General features: G+C 37.0%; 1 protein-coding gene and 1 long non-coding RNA gene across 4 annotated transcripts; one reads left to right on the forward strand and one right to left on the reverse strand.

The window, feature by feature from the left end:
* The first annotated feature begins 5,354 nt into the window (after window positions 1-5,354).
* On the forward strand, window positions 5,355-9,329 carry LOC149947484 (uncharacterized). Of its 3 annotated transcripts, none has more exons than XM_090172016.1 (4): window positions 5,355-5,461; window positions 6,510-6,875; window positions 8,275-8,397; window positions 8,958-9,329. In XM_090172016.1, exons 2-4 carry the CDS (start codon window positions 6,773-6,775, stop codon window positions 9,200-9,202), a joined length of 471 nt encoding a protein of 156 aa, XP_090028142.1. In that variant the 5' UTR covers window positions 5,355-5,461; window positions 6,510-6,772; the 3' UTR covers window positions 9,203-9,329. The 3 variants fall into 3 exon arrangements, with proteins under 3 accessions (XP_090028142.1, XP_090028141.1, XP_090028139.1); XM_090172015.1 differs by lacking the exon at window positions 5,355-5,461 and adding an exon at window positions 5,477-5,593; XM_090172013.1 differs by lacking the exon at window positions 5,355-5,461 and adding an exon at window positions 5,477-5,588.
* Window positions 8,732-16,158, reverse strand: LOC149947485 (uncharacterized). The gene is made up of 3 exons (XR_016480346.1): window positions 16,032-16,158; window positions 15,430-15,574; window positions 8,732-9,215 (listed from the first exon to the last, which is right to left on the reverse strand). It is a non-coding gene; the product is annotated as an uncharacterized LOC149947485 (long non-coding RNA).
* Between the last annotated feature and the right edge of the window lie 908 nt (window positions 16,159-17,066).

A 17,066-nucleotide genomic window follows, 5' to 3' on the forward strand; every position in this document is an offset into this window, starting at 1 on the left:
CCAGAGTGTTTCCAACTTTTTCAGGGGCCAACGTTTGGCTAGATTTTAGATACGCGTAGTAGCAAATCCCACTCATTTATCGGTTCACATTTTAAAAACAAACCATTGTATGCAGCGAAATAACGATATCTCAAAGTTGCGTTAATTTTCCACGTATATTATTTCCATATTTGGAAAAACACTGCCTTCTTATAAACAAGCACAGAGGCGGACGGCGTTATCAGCCCTAGTTTTACGCGTAACGACGGTACTGATATGGAAAAATTCAACAAAATACAATTTATTGTTTTGAGAAAAACATCGTGTGTTGTTGATAAGTAACCTCTTTACCGCGAAATGAAATTGAACCTGTATGTCGGCGAAATGGTTTAAATAGTATAAGCAGACGCTGATGCAACAGTGAGGCTGATTATTGGGAATCAACGGGGCCTCCCATAAGAATCGCATAAATGTTCCACGGTGCTAGAACGCCAATAACTTTCGACACCGTAAAATTGGGAACCCTCGTAAAAAGAGGTATTGCCCCCTTTTTAGTTCATGCAAATAAAATCGTTGGCTTGAAAGAACGATCGCGGCGCTTTCGGCGGACACTTTCGGAACTATTTATCCCACTATCGTATCTCTCCGTTTCACCCTGACCCGTCACGAGCTCCCTTCGAGGGATAAATAGGCCAAGATATCCGTCTACGCCGCTGACTTCACAGCCAGGCCGAATTTCCTTTACGACTGTTACGACAAAAAGTTAGATTTTTTTTGATAAGATTTCCCGGGGGACCAACGGAAATTTCCTACGTAACGTCCAATAAAAACAACTTTAACTTCAAAAGAGCGCACGCTAAAAATGTTTTAAAATTCCAACTACCGTCGAATGTCAGCCGACTATGACTTTAAACAGCTTTTGCGTGGCACGCTGCTTATGTCAATCGCCGTCACTGTCTGTACGAACGTCTATAATTTAGGGTCCCCCCTTCGATTTGATAAAGGCAACGAAACCTCTTCATTGGCAAACAGTGACGCTTTAAAGCATTTAGCGTCCCTTTTAGTACCTCGTAAAAATTTACGTTTACTTTTTTATCTTTAATATCAAACCCAATTATTACAGTAAGTTTCGTACGTAGTTTAAATTATGGCCTACCGAGTTTTAAATTGAATTTGCTTATTAAAAATTATACAGCGAATAGTTTCAGCCTATAAACGTTTAAGTCAAAAAGTAACCTACCATTTACTTACTCATTTAGTTAACAGGTATTAAGGCAGATGGCGCTATATTTCCTAAAATCGAAGCTAAAGGGTGTTCAGCCTATACAACTTTTAAATGTCAATTAGTTTTTCCACAGAGTTTGTCCAACTAATTGGCAGTAAATTAAGCAGTGGGAACAGCAAATGATGGTACACTTTTTGGGAGACCAACACTCGGCCTATTTTCGGGTTGGTGACCGATTTATAGGTGTACAAGTTGTTTGTGATATACAACTAATTTAAATCCAACCAATGAAATTGAGCTATTCACTGACGCGGGAATTTTGAAACCTTTGACCCGTAGTCTCGTGGAATTCCCGAAATAGCAGATATAAATAATTTAAGAGGCTAAACCTAATTTTTAAATTTTATACTGGAAACTAAAGAAAACACGAGTAATTTCATTGAGGACCACGAAACGTTAGCCCTCGTGAGGGCAGTCGCAGTGCCGTCTTTCCCATTGGGCAAATAGGGCACTGCCCTAGGGCCCCAAGATTCTGGAGGGCCCCATTTTCAACTTTTGTAAGGTGAAAAAGATGAATCTTACAAATATTGTTTTTCACATTTTTTAAATTGTAGTATTGTCTATTTACATTTTACAAATTTTTAAACTATCTAAAACATGTCTTTTCGTGATATAGACGGTGTAGACCGTCGCATTTTTTTATTTGAACCAATATTTGAAGATTCGGGCGACGATGGACTTTGCATTGGAGGTTAAAAGCCTAGTTTTTCTTCTGCCTGCCCCCCCTTTAAATTAGGCCAACATGTTCAGCGGTTGGCCTACCACCGGGGTATTTGTGCTCCAATAAGTTAATTTAAAGGGGGACAGGCAGAAAAAAACCTAGGCCTTTAAGAAATTGTCTGGAATTATTAGGGGCCCCGCGTATCGCTTTGCCCAGGGGCCCCCAATCACGTAAAGACGGCCCTGGGCAGTCGTTGTAATATTGCCACACACTAAAGCTGAACACAAACGCATTGTTTGGTGGATAGGTGTTAACAGCGTAAGGTATGAACAATTAATTTAGCACTAATAAATTTGTATAGTCTGAACCATATTTATTTTAATTATTGACAATTAAATCATTTTATATAAAACATGTTTACAAGGTGGATCCGAATCTAGGGTATTCAATAGCAAGAACATCCTACTGTTTCAACCTCCAAAATGTAGATTGAACGTGCCCCCCCCCTTGCTACGGCACTGTATACACACAATCGGGGGTTTGTTACTTTTCGTTTATTTTGAAAAGCAACAAACCTAAAGGGATAATCAAAATCCTATCAAATATTATAAACTTTATTAAAAAAACGTAATAAACAGTCAAAACCATGTCATTTTTTAAAAAAGAAACTGTTTTATGTGACGTCCTACTTCTCCATTGGCATTTATGAATTTGTCACAGTAGTTATAAATTTTATGCTTACCTGGGGTATTTAGTGTAGCGTAAAGATGGTTTATATAATTTTGAAGATGACTTCACGGTATAATCCTAAATACTTTGACGAATAATTCAACGACAAAAGTGTTGCTCTAAATTGGATGTAAACTGCTCGGAGGTAAGCCAAAAGTATTCGCTCAATCGCTCAGAATTCTACTAATAACAGGTGGATATTTTTCACCTCTTCTGAGATTTCGGAGTAGGGTAAGAAGAGTAATCCTGTTACGTCATTATACTCCGATTCGGTGGTGGTAAATAGATCGAGTCGGGGTAAAAACGTATTCCTAAAATGGTTACCTGAGATAAGTTTACTCTCTTTTGATGAGGAGTAAAAAGTGTAGCCCCAATACTCTGACCTTGACGAATAGTGCACGGTGTATTGTAATTATCTCCTCCAGAACAAACTAAGTTTAATTTAGAGTAAAAAGAGTACACTCTTTGTTCCAGAACCAGTGAAAAGTATCCACCAAGTGGAAGTCGACTAAAGTACAGTGGCGGAGCCATGATTTTAGTATTACTTTTTGCAAATGTAGACTTTTAAAAAATTTACAGAACGTAAATGGGCCTGCTTGGGGCCCTACCGGTTTAATCAAGGAGGCAATTCTGGGGCCCCTTAAGCCCTGCTTGGGGCCCTACCGGTTTAATCAAGGAGGCGATTCGAGGGCCCCTAAAACCGATTTGTGGGCCCCTAAGTAAAATAGAAGGTATACAAAAATGAGTTTAGATTTAATTTTTGTGAGTCGCAATAGAACGACTCAATAACTAATGATTTGGGTTCCTCCAATGGCACTATTCGTATTATTTATTGTCGTCTGCTTAAATGTTTCCTGTTTTAAATTTAAAAATTAGGCTTAGCCTGTCAAAATTATTTATATCTGCTATTTTGGTAATAGCAATATTATACAGGGTGATTCAAAACTCAGTATAAACTTTTAGGGTTTTTAGGCCACACTTGGAAACTTTCTAGTGCTCTTCCAATTCGTCGCAGAGAATCGCTCAACCCCTACAAAACCCTAAAAGGTTTGTACTGAGTTTTAAATCACACTGTATAGTAAGCAGACGACATGTCAACGGTTTCAAATTCCGGCGTCAGTGCTGTTCCGCAATAGAGTACAGTTCAGTTCAGTTCAGTTCACTTTTTCACTCTGAATTTGGTCCCTTTTAAATGAGGGTGTCTCACTTAAACTTTCGGATAAGGGGCGCAGCGCCTCTAGGGGCGAGCTCACGCGTAACTTGGTTAAAAAATTTCACCCACCCCATTGAAATTAATATAAGGTTGGCGATAATTAAACTTTAATTAACCTAACAAATGATATAAGAAATATTCCACTGACAATTTTTCCCGTTTATATCAACTTGAATGTAATATACAATCGTCTTGACAAATCGTTTATCGCTTTATAACATTCAAAATTAATATTTTTCCCGCGCCATGTGGATAATCGAACATCTGCTCGTCTAGGTAAAGTTTGTGTTGTCAACCAAAAAACCGGACACAGCCTTAAATATGGCAAACAATATTCTTCCTTGAACCAAATTGTTTTCATTAAACTATCAATTGTTTTTTATCCGTGAGGAGAGAAACTTTAATAACAAGTGGCAAAAGTTCATTAATGTCCTTTTAGAAGTAAAATGAGTTTGAAGACAAATACAAGCCATTTTAATTTATTGATACGATTTTAATTATTTAATCTAAAGATACAAATGTCATAAAAATTCTAAAGGAATTGTTTTAAAATTGTCTAATATTGTAGCTAATATGGCACATTGGTCCAGGAACGCTTATTGCACGGACGGGCTCAAGAAAAATGGGTTAGAAGCTCAAAGATTCAACCAGCAGTAGATTCCTAAAAGACTGGTGTCAGATCGACTGGCGTTTGAGTCTGTAGATAGACGGCTAAGAGAAATACAAGAAATTCGTATCTTTAAATTTAATAATTAAAATCGTATCAATAAATTAAAATGGCCTGTATTTGTCTTCAAACTCATTTTACTTCTAAAAGTACATTAATGAACTTTTGCCACTTGTTATTAAAGTTTCTCGCCTCACGGATAAAAAACAATTGATAGTTTAATGAAAACAATTTGGTTCAAGGAAGAATATTGTTTGCCATATTTAAGGCTGTGTCCGGTTTTTTGAGGTAGTTTTATGGGAGCCCATATCTCTGAAACGAAGCTTATTAGACATTTTTTACTCATAGAGACCAATAGAATGCATATATAAAGTTTCGGTACTCTTATCCTTAACACCCTGTATAATAAATATAAAACGTTTATTAAAAACTTCTGGCATGAGACATTCGCGATAGAAGATTGCGTAGACCTTTACGTTTTTAGTTGGAACCATTCGCTGCTAGATTAAATCCAGTGAACGTAAAACACCCTTCATAAACATAATAGCTGTAGAATATACGCGTTATAAATAGTTAAAATTCCTTTTTTGAAGTAGGCCTGAATTTATGAAGTTGAGTAAACAAGGTCATGGGTCTTTGTCGAATCAGCCCCTACAATGTTCATTATGATCCTCGAACAAGAATCGTAAAAATAATCTGACACCTGTCTCGTTAGGAAATCGAGAAAATTATTGTTTGAATTAGGAAAAAGTTATCTCCAGTTTACTTACTCGTCTCTCGGATAAGTTACGCCATTGCTTTCGTATTATTCACTGACATTTATTAGCATTTCACTACTACAATACGAAATTAGTTTTTAGACAAATGCGTATTTAGTAGAACTGTAAATTAAATACCGCGACAACCCCCGCGCTGAGTCAAACGAAGGTAAGCGTAGTTTAACAATGTACTAATTCAAAGCTCACCGTGACTACGTGATTAGGAAGAACTACTCTAGGAAAGCAGAGGGTAGTATTCAACGAAATATCGTTGTACCATAAGTAAAGTAATAAACGTAAAGTATATATTTCCTATTTTCTCGACGCTTTTTTTGAATGAGCTCGTAAATCATAGTTAATAGTCTTAGTGAAAATTTAAACGCTTATAAAATAAAGATAATGCAAAATTATTATAAAATATTAAAATTATCTATTATTAACACTCTTTTCGTTACTGAAGGTAGTTATCCGGGCAATAAAAGTCGCTAGATGACTTTGGCCTTGGGTATTAGTCTAGCTGATTATGGCTAGAGTTTTTAATTTTCCGGAAAAATTAAATGTGGAAAAATTTACAGAAAATTTTCTGTTGGCTCGTGTGGCATGAAGGGCTTGACAACACCCTCCTACGCATTGTAACCCGGCCACCTGAATTAATGGCTATAAAAGTCGCTTGATGACGTAGGCCTAAAGTGGTGCCATTAACCCAGCTGATTATTTTTTTTTTAAGTAAAAGAAAATTGGAAAAATGAAAACTGAAACATATTACTTTTTAAGGGTTTCTATTCTAGACTAGTCTAGCGGTTTAGTTTTACTTTTGGACTCGAAAAATTGAGGTGAAAATGCCGCCAAAGTTAAATTTTCGAACAATATTAGGCTAATCATGGAATTAAAACTTTTTAACTTTTTTCGGAAAAATACGGAAAAATTTCCGACTAACAACTCTAATTACGACTATTATTAATTTTTTTCGATTTTTGAGTACTATTTATATATTATAAACGTCCGATTAAGCAATGGTGAGATAAAATATTTCAGAGTCTTACTTTATGATATTATGTTACTTCCGGTAGTAGGTATAAAGATTGACGCTCTCTTCTCTCTTAGACAACCTAAACTTAACACCCTCTCACCGCAAATACACCAAGAGTTTAATTATTATTTCCAACACATCAATTTTTGCGAAACAATAAACTATAGAATATTGAATTTTTTTATAGGCCTGAAAGGGAGGAAATACGAATACTTTTGTAAAAATTTCTGTCTGTTTCCCTTCCGAGAAATGACGTACTGAACTTCAAACAAGTAGTCAAAACAAATTAGAATAGTTGAAGCTCACCTACTTTCAACGCAAAGCTAGAGAGCGAGCGAGAGAGAGAGAGAGAGAGTGAGTACTACGTCATCAAGCGCTATAACGTACATTTGCGATTTGGTTTTGGCTGCGCTTTCCCCAACGAGAAAAAGCTGCGGTTCGACTTCTCGCATGGATTTTACATTCGCGTTAGCGTTCGTTCTTCTATGGCACATAGTTACTCCGAGATGTCTCGATTTCCCGGCGCTAGGTGACAGAATAAATGGCAATAATTGTAAGTATCGCGTCGTTTTCAAAGTTCTAATTGTTACAATTTTTTATTATTATCGACGCATTTTATAATGGTTCCGCGTGAGAGTCATTGTAAAGAGATTAGTTTGTGTTAATTAGAACTTTGACACCTTTAGTGTTCAGTGCCGAGACAGTGGTAATACGAATAACTAGTGTCTAGTTAGAAGACCAAAATCGTTGAGTTAAATGTAATTATTAAGTATTAACTAACGACTCGGTTTCATCTACCCAAGAAATCACCCTTATATTTTAAATTGAAAACATACAATGTTCGCAATTTGTATATTTGTTATCAAGGATTTTCGAGTTCAGTTGAAGTTTGAGGTATCGTGTTTCGTTGATGAATCCAGCGACATTCAAATCATATTTATCTTATTTTAGTTTTAAATCATTTTCGTGTTTGGAAAACTCATTATAGATAAGTTCCATTAACATTTGTCCTGGAAAAAGCTAAACACATTTCCACTCTCGTTTAACTGTTGAAATAGTAATTTCTGAGATTAAGAAAACGAGTAAGTGCTCGCAGAAAAACACCGAAGGTTTTTCAATATTTTAAAGATTCCTCTTTTCAAAATCGTGTTTTGATTGGAAAAATGAAGACGTTTCGGCAGTACCACCGAATCCATTGCAATGCAATTTTGATATTTCAAAGCCAATTAGAGGAAATTAATTAAGCAATTCCACTAAATTCAAAGGTTATCGAAAAAACAATTCGTTATTTCTGTTATCATATTTTATTCATCGATCAATAAATTTAAAAAATCTGCTGAATTTTGAACAATTTAAAGGGTACAAAAGTAGTAGATCGTTAAAAAATAAACCTGATTTCGCGAAGTGTCGTTTAGATTTTTTTAAACAAATGAACCCGTACAGTTAAACCTTGACGCATTTTTTCAGCACGTTTAAGCGCCGGGCATACGGAGGTTCTCCAGGCATAAATTTTCACCTCCTACGAAATTGTATATATATTACTCAAATATATTTTAGTTTACTTTCGAGAGTACTCACTATTGCTCTTTACTTTACCGCTATTTTAATGGATTTGTTTGCGTACATTGAAATACAATTACGTAAAGGCCATTTTGTGAATAAACATTTAAGTGGCCAAATATACTTGATCAGAACATGCGCGAAGAAAATTGGGTCCTCCAACGCCGTTTTGTAATAAAATCACTGTCTAAGTCATTGTCATTTTAAACTCAACCATGAAATGTACTTGAAAGAAACTGACTGTGTTTTACGTTTCTGGTCAACAGTAAAAATTTCTAATGAACATTGCATTCGTTTTTTTTTAATCCACTTTAAATTCAATACTTATACTGGTACCTTAATCTAAAAAAAATAAAAATAAAGATATTAAAATTATACGCTTTTGATATTAGACCAATGCTATGAATGGAACAAGCAATGTCGCCATCTGGTTACAATCATTAATGATAATTACGATGGACGATTTTCAGACGTGAACTGTCGTTTGGAATCTACAGGTTGCAATATTGAACTCAGTCAGTATACTTTGGTTTTAAAAACAGCTCCAGCAAAATAGTTCGCGTAGAAATACTGCATTTAATCCTAACATTCAAATATCTAGATTTCTACTCGTACCTACCGTATTTATAGTGTATAGATAATTATAATTTAATTAATATTTTAAATTTAAACATTAACGGAAATAATTTATTAGTATACACTACGATGATAAAACAATTCAAATTAATTTTAATTAAAATTAAAATTAAAGTACGTATTTTACGTTATGTCTAGTTCGTATTTAATTATAAGAATAATTTCAAATTAAGATTACAGCTTCAAACGATTTTATATTATCGTAAATCCTTACACACGTATCACGTTTTTAAATGGTGATTTCATTGAAATTCTCTGTATATTAAAGCCACCATTAACCAGCGTAAAATCGAACACACATACGGTACATTTGGTATTAGGTTATTATACTCGTACAGACTTCCGGTTTGTAGTTCGCGCTCGTGTTTACAGGACAACCGCCGTGTTCGAAATCTTTGACCCATATATTTATTCGATATTGATTGACACGTATTTGCAGAAAATAGTATGAACATGCAATGTTCAGAGTGCACCAAACAGTGCATGACTTACAAAAATGAAGTGCACGAGAAACTGCCGGCGACCCTCTGTTACAACAGGTGCTGTTGCGTCCTCGCCAACAACTTCGAGTTGAAAAATCTGGACGTCAAGAACGTCACCGTCACGAAAAGAATTGATAAAAAAGAATTGCGCAACTTGGGAAATAACTGGTGGATAGAATTCTACCGAAACAGGCCAACTTGAATTTCTTCCTTACCTAAAATAATAAAGAGTTAATTTTACGCATTTTTTACTGAATTTTTGGGAGCTTTTTTTAAGCGTCTGTAAATAAAATTTAACTAAGGTAGGAAATAAATAACATTAATTTTCACATTTTTTAATCTTAATAATGTCGTTTGAAGAGTTTAAGAACGAAAGAGTATAGCGTAGAATCCTCCTGAATCAATTATTAAAAAATACACATTAAGCCAAGCCATTTGGATATAGTACACCTATTTCAGAACTTTTCCCAAATTATAATAAAAATCCACAGGGTTGCCACGGTACCTGGAAAAGCTGGAATTCCTGGAAAAGTCAGGGAATTTGAATATAGGTATAAAAATCAGGGAAATGTCAGGGAATTTAATTTCGGTTGCAAATAGGAAACGTTTTCTAACATATAGGTTAAAAAATACAAAATCTTGGCACAAAATAGGTCCGGAAAATCTCCGGAGACTGTCAGGGAAAACCTGGAATTTGATTGTGAAAAAACTGTGACAACCCTGATCCTGCTTTTCTAGGATTCCGGCCACTTCGTAAAGATGTTTGAATCGCTTCTAAAGTATTTTACTCGCTTCTTGAGTCAGAGGCATAGCAGCCCGCCATTTTATTTTTGTATTTTTCGCATTTGATTCATCCCATCTCCTCCGCAGGGTTCTATCTGGGCGTTTTCCCCGCACGACTCGTTCGCATTTCGAGAAGCAACAATTTAAAATCATGTACAGTATGAAAACGTATACACTCTTTTTCGCGGTATTTTCCTGGGCTCGTCCATGTTTGGTTTTCCCCCTTTCAGCCCCATCCTCCATTATGGGAACCCAAAGAGTGGATGCTACACTCCCCGCTGAGGGCAGAGGCAATGGCCGACGAGCGGGAGGCAAGTAAGAGGGGTCAAATAAAGGCGCGAAAAAGAGTGTATAGATTGTCACGTGCGTAAAAATAATTGTATGACGTTATTATCTACATGTATATCAGGTTTTCAAAACAAAACTTTCGTAAGTTTGATATAAAAGTCCATTCATATTTGCTGTCATTTAGATATAGTTAAGATATTACGATTAAAATATTTCTCATTCAAAACTATATATATATTTTTTTCATTGTAAAGCTTATATTTTCAACGTTCTCTTTTAAACAATAACCAAATTAAAAAAATGTATATGGTACGATAACGCCCTGCGTTATAGCGACCAACAAAACTAACTAGCGTTTGAATAAGAAATTATCCAATTATTTATTTTTATTCATAACCGACAATTATCCAAAAAATATCCGAAAAAAAACATTATTTTTGCATGTTAAATCGTTGTTTATTCGTATAAAATGTTCATAAATAAACAGTTAACCACAATTTTTATGATTAATCGAAATTTTGCCGGTTAATTTATTTGTTCGGCCGATTTCTAACTAACCCCAAATCGCGTAGCAATGAAGACGCTCACCCCAAATGAATTAAATTCGCTCTTTACCTATAGCTTCGGTCAACTTTTGAAAAAACTGAGGGTCAAGGCAAACTTCCCCGCGCTGAAGTATATTTTCGAGTCGACGGGGAAGAGAGAATCCTTAAGCGCGTATCCAATTTAAGTCAGTAAAATGTAGATCTGTAAAAGTTAGGGTTTACTTATAAAGGCCTAGGCAAACAAAAAATAATTCAAATTTAGTGGTGTCGGGAAGCGGGATATCGAGCGGATGGCTTCTCCGCGCTGCCGAGATCGTGGCGTGTGCGAACTCGGATTAAGGCTATCATTTGAAAGCGAGTCTCAATCCTGTCGTTTCGGGGCCTGGAACGTATTCGGGGTGGCGTCGCGCGCCAGGCGGGGGTGAAGGGGTTTCCTTCAATCTCCCGGTTCGGAGCCCACATCCTCTTCCATCAAGCCTCATTAACTAAAGTCGTGTCGGCAGGGGTCATCGGTGAAGTTTACGACCAGCAGAGACTATCCTCCTCTATCCCCGGTTCGGGAAAGCGCCCTTCTCCTCCTGGCGGTCGACGTTGGAATCTTCCCTATTTACATCGAGCCGTGCTCCCTCTGTCAATCTAGTCCCTTACTTTAAACGAGAAATCCACAAAACTCGCGGCAGTTCGGTTTCGTCATAGCGCCGGATTGAAGGCCCACTATTTTTATATCCGCCAGAGACGAGACGCTGCTGCCACCAGGCCTAAGCCTCGACGATGATTTTTATTTAAAACGAAGAGCGTAACGCTCGGAACTGGCGTCGGAGAGATGCATCCACACACACAACGCGTGTTTGTAAAATATATTATGGAACGCTTCCTCGAGCACTCGCGTCAAACTCCCTGATGCCAATATCCTACTGCTTCTCTCTCTCTCTATCTTTGATCTGTTTAAGAATGTTTTGCGTCGATATTATCAAAAGGCTTTTGCGCGTGATTACTATGTCATTTCCAATTCGACAAATGGAGCTGACCACTCGCTACTTTGTTCGCCTTTTTATTTCGAACACGACGTGATTAGTCAGCTAAAAAGGTACTGGCGAGATTGATCAATACAGTGTACACGTTGAACACGGTGTCGTGTCGTGTTTCCAAGCGACTTCTCGACCGTGGCTGTAAACCCTAGTTTCAGAATCGACGCGATAAACTAACTTCGTAGCTAATATCTCGCCAGTTAGCTTTCATTGAACGAAGCGAGTCTACACTGACGTTTCGCTTATTTCAACCACGAGATTTTTCATTTAATCTTCAATCAAGGAGTACAATGTCAAACGCGTAGACAAGGGGAGGGTTTCCGCGTACAACCCCCCCCCCCCCTATGGGTGTAACTTTGACTGTACTAAAATTTAAACCCCTTCTCGACCCCTCTCATTTATTTTACATAATTTTAACCCCTTCCTTAAAGGATTTCTGGCTACGCCACTGCGAAGAGGGAGTTGAAAACTGAACTCATTTGCCACATAGCTAAAAGCCTTTAAAAACTTTATTTTATGGATTTTAAAAATAAATGTTTAAAAATGTTTTAAATTTTCTAGCTTTGAAATAATCAGTCTATATTTTCAGGTGGTCATTTTCTTAAAAATGTGTAATGTATATTGTTTTATGGGGGCTTAGATTTATTTATTCTGCTTCGGAAATAACTGTGCCCTCGTTCCAAGAGCGTTCTGGGTCACTCTTCAGCTGTTGTGAAAATCTGGCTCTATTCACAAGGGTTTTCTTTCGGTTTTCAAATTTCCTCAAAAAATAAATCGGCTTAAGCAGCGATAAAAATCTTTCGTATTTATTCGAAAAATAATTTTGGGAAATCCTAAATCTTTTTCACGGTATATCGTCACTGAGTTTTTCTATTTTAAAAAATGTAAAATTCTGGAAAATGTTGCCTCCTTTGCAGGTAGGCTTTAGTCTACCCTTAGCGCCTCTTTCGGGTAACCGTGACACTACACGATTTTACATCAAAACATTTTCTCTCTACGAGCGTGGCGGTTGGAACTAATTTTACTACCGATAAGAACCTCAATTAAATTCGCCAGTCGTTCTTAACGATTAAATCCTTTGAAATTCGGATATTTTAACCATTACTCGAAATTAGCCCTAAATAAAAAATAAAAAGAGTTTTTAATTTCCTAAATCCTTTCCCATTTATTTAAATTCATCGTGTGATCAAAATTCGACCGAGTAGGCTTTAAAAGCGGCGATAAAAACTCGTAAAACTATTTGCTTTTCCTTCAAAACCCTAGTTCTCCTATCAGTTTTAGGCCATAAAAGATAGAGTACCGCGTAACGCCACCACTGGCCGCGTGTGGCGCTGCCGCTGCCAGTGGTGTCGTATCAACCCTTATAGGCAAATAATTGAGGCGTCGTCACGTCTACACTGGCGCGACCTCCCAGTCCGCCCTCCATCCAATTGGATAATAAAGACCGTCTCACGTGATACGCGCTTGATTAGAGGCTATAGTCATAAAGACGGCCTACGCGTCAGCCTCATTTCACTCGTCCACGTCGAGCCACTGCGGAAACAATAGCTCGTCAAGGTTCTGGCTAACTGACCAGCGACATCGCGTCTTCGAAGCGACTCCCGCCTGAATATATAAAGAGGAAAAAAGCAGGCTGACTGGGAGGCGGTCGGACGAAGAGATAGATTGGGAGGCCTTCTACTAATCATTGATTTTATGCTCGCGGCCTATTTGGTATTTATTGAGAGCAATATAGTTTTTATTGATGTCGCTCTCAGGGGGTCCTCGCGACGTGTCCGCCTAATTAGGTGTTTGTGGCTTATACGCCTTACGGGCCTCAGGCCTTCGTTTCAATCAGTTTAAGACTATTCAAGGCCTCGTTTTCGCGATATATTCAATTGAAGGTAAAATTTTCAAATTGGAAATTGAACGGCAAAAACAAGGCGTTAAAATCCCCTGACCAGTTTTTCTAAGAATTTAGGCAATTTTGTTTTAATTTAAGGATCGTAAGTTTAAAGAGATTGAGCCTTCATACGAGATACCACAGCTAGGTTAATGGCGCTCTCAAACCATCCCGAAGTTTGATTAAAACTTCTAATGGCGATGCTTAAAGGGAGCATCAACTAAATAAAAAAATTGTCAGCTAATACGCGGTACGACTTGTTTTTTAACGTAACTAGCGCCAATCAACTCTATCTTCCGTTAAACCTAGTGGTCGAAATTTTAAATTCGTTGATCCTCCAGAAACATGGAATCCGGCTTATTGGTTTATCTCTCAAATTCAAAATGGATCGTGTTTATTTAAAATATATTTTTGGCTTATTAAGTTTTGCTTTGAACCGTGAACTTATTAATCTGCATAAGCTAGACGGATCAATTTTCAGGAATTGGAGGGGGTTGTAAGCTCTAGAAAAGCAGCTACTGACATTTTCGGTTTATGTCGTTCTTAAATAAATCAAATTTATACTTTGAAAAACGAGACTCTGTAGTCGCACCTATTACACCAGACAAAATTGTGAGATATTTTTTTCAAATGATTGAGTTTTTATTCATTCGCAAGATAGAAAATAAATGAAAAGCGTATAACATTTCTTGAATCCTTTTGAGCTCCTCAAAAAATTGCACTCTTAGATTAATTCCAAATAACTGAATGAACGATAAATTGAAGGATCGAATGCTGCTTCTCAAAATGTATCTACCTGATTTCAAAAGTAGCCCAAAGTTCGAATTTTGTACTATATTTGAAAATTTGATAACCATCATTTTCGTAATTAATAATCAGCTAGGCTAATACCCAAGGCACCACCTTAGGCCTAAGTCATTAAGCGACTTTTAAAACCATTAATTCAGGTGGCCGGGTTACAATGCGTAGGAGGGTGGTGACAAGCCCTTCATGCCACGCGAGCCAACAGCTCCCAACACTAACTATTACCGTTAACCTCAACAAGTGTTTATGGAAGGGGAAACTGAAGAGCTCGGGGGAAAACCTCTTAAACCAGTGGGGAGAGAACTTGCAAACTCAACGCGGAAGTTTATATTTGACAGACCAATTTTTTTACGAAAATAAAATAATTATTAAGAAAAACCAAAATATAACTTCTCCGGCGATAGTAAAAATATGTTGTCTTAAATCTTCGTGTAGCGTAATGCGTTAATCCGGGAAAACAATTCGAACCGTGTCTCCATTGTACGCTAAGTATAGTTTCCGATCAAACGACACGAGCCGTTATTAAAATCAGTATAAATAATAACTCTCGATATTTGGGTTCGCTCCCCCAGTTTTAATGGAGGATAAAATCTCGTATATCCGTCAAACGCGTATACATTCATGTCCCGCCTGAAAATGTTCATTTCTATGTATAATAAATGATGTTTTGTACATGGCAAGACGCCCCCCACACGCTGAAAATCGATGGAAATATCTGGAAGGTTCGGACGTTGTAAATGAAGGGCCTTCAATAGCGCGCGGTTTAATCACTGAAAAATCAAAGTAACGTATTTAGAAAGAATCAATTTTGGAAAAAAAAACTCCCCCCCCCCCCCCCACCGCTCGAGATATACGTCATGGAAAGCTCAATTAATGTAGAGGTACATAGATCGCGGGAGACTGGAGGGGACGTGTATAAGAAGGGGAAGGCGTCTATCCAGGCGTTCATTGTAGAGTTTCCAACTTTTAATATTCCTGTCAACTTGGCAGGATAAACTGTGGCGAAGAGAGCGAGAGAGAAGGCCGGCCCGTCAAACGAAGCTCTATTGACTTTCGCGTATATTCTTTATTGCTATTATTATTATTATACGGCCCTTACCTGTCATTGCTGGGGAAGCCAAATACCATATTTCAACGGCGAAGGTCCCTCGCTGCTAGGTTTCCTTATCGGAGACTCACTCCTACTTCTTGGCCGCGTTCGCACTCGCTGTCGACGATGATGAGAGTACCGTAAAAATAATTATCTAGAAACGGAATATAGACTAACACACTGTCCAAAATTACGGTAATTTCCTGTTAAATTACGGTAAAATCCAATACCAACTTTTACCGTAAGTGTAACTAGATATTTACTATACACAACAGCTCTAGTCATGTTAGTCGATTTACTGTAGAACAGCTTTTTACTTGCTACGTTTCAGGAAAAAAAACCCTGTTATTTTACATGAACTTTCCTGGTAAATTACTGTAAAATTAACAGTAATTTTTAACAGTGCGAAGCAAAATCCCGTTCTAATCTGCCCTTTATACTTCGAAAATATTATTTAGCAGCTATTTCAAATTAAGAATTATAAACGTAAAGAATTGCGCAATTAAACCACGTTCACAATTTCTGGAAACAATTCGTGGTTCCAAAAATTCGAGGTTCCAACTCAATTTGTGCCAAAATCCGTTTTAAAGGTAAAAAAATCACTAACTTACCTCTGTATAAGCTTTTTGCAGGACTACGAACTACCCATGAGAAGAATTCTATCTGTTGATAATTTAGAACTCTTCCCCCTTGTCTCAAACCAATCTATTGGTCCTGGAATTAACCACCTGCGTGAAAGTACTGAGACATCTGATGTAATGAAGGTCGCTGCTACCCAGTGTTTGCACCTGGCGGGGGGAAATATCTTATTCGGGGAACACTAACAGCTTTAGTTGTAAATGTTTTTAGAGTGAGATAAGTGTAATAACCGGGAAAATGAACTTTCACCTTGGAATTTATCGTGGATATTAAAAAGCGGAAAATTTATATCGACCGGGAAATTTTCCGTCTGTTTCGTAATGACAAAGACAGCTTTTCAAAATTTCAGTTACGTGTTTTCAAGACCTATAGATCCTTTGGATTTTGTGGCTCGGGTCTTATCTCGACATTTTCCAACTGTAAGGGAAACGCCCGAATAGTACGGGTCTACTTCTACCTCAATTTTTATTCATTTTGAGATCTTCGGGGCTTGATGTATGGGCTTGACACTAAAATAGCTCATTATTTCCAGACCTGATTGAGTACCGTAAACCGATGACAGTAACTCATTATTTTACGTAAAATAGTAAAAATTATTCTTGACAACGAGTGCTATCTTCAACTCGATTAAAACAAATAATTCTTCAATTTTCTAGTGATGTTCATTGAGTTCTCACACTTTTTCTGTGATTTCTGGTGATTTTTTATACGTGTATTCCGGTGATGGTTTCCGTAGGAGAAATTGTGTTGAATTTTATGGGAAATAGTGAGGTGCCACATTTTGTAATCTGTTTGGGGGAAGAAAATAAATTGGTACACTATGTCGAATTTAAAATAACATTTATTTTTCAATTACACCATTAAAAGACATTTTTAACAGTAAGAACTGAAATTAAAAAGTCCTAAAATACAAAATAATGAGTGAAAATATTAGACGTTCTAATTTTTAATAACCATTAGTAAATTAAATAAATACTAGTTAATTAAATTAACTATCCGGGAGCAAT

The sequence above is a fragment of the Leiobunum rupestre genome, chromosome 4 (assembly GCF_980474605.1).
Source record: "Leiobunum rupestre chromosome 4, qqLeiRupe1.1.hap1, whole genome shotgun sequence".
Lineage (NCBI taxonomy): Eukaryota > Metazoa > Arthropoda > Arachnida > Opiliones > Sclerosomatidae > Leiobunum > Leiobunum rupestre.

What these genes read in the sequence shown, in the direction of transcription:
- LOC149947484 (XM_090172016.1), top strand. Translation starts at nt 6,773, where the DNA reads ATGGATTTTACATTCGCGTTAGCGTTCGTTCTTCTATGGCACATAGTT. An exon ending in CAGAATAAATGGCAATAATT is followed by an intron (nt 6,876 to 8,274) that starts GTAAGTATCGCG and finishes TTTTGATATTAG; the next exon opens with ACCAATGCTATGAATGGAAC. An exon ending in AGGTTGCAATATTGAACTCA is followed by an intron (nt 8,398 to 8,957) that starts GTCAGTATACTT and finishes ACGTATTTGCAG; the next exon opens with AAAATAGTATGAACATGCAA.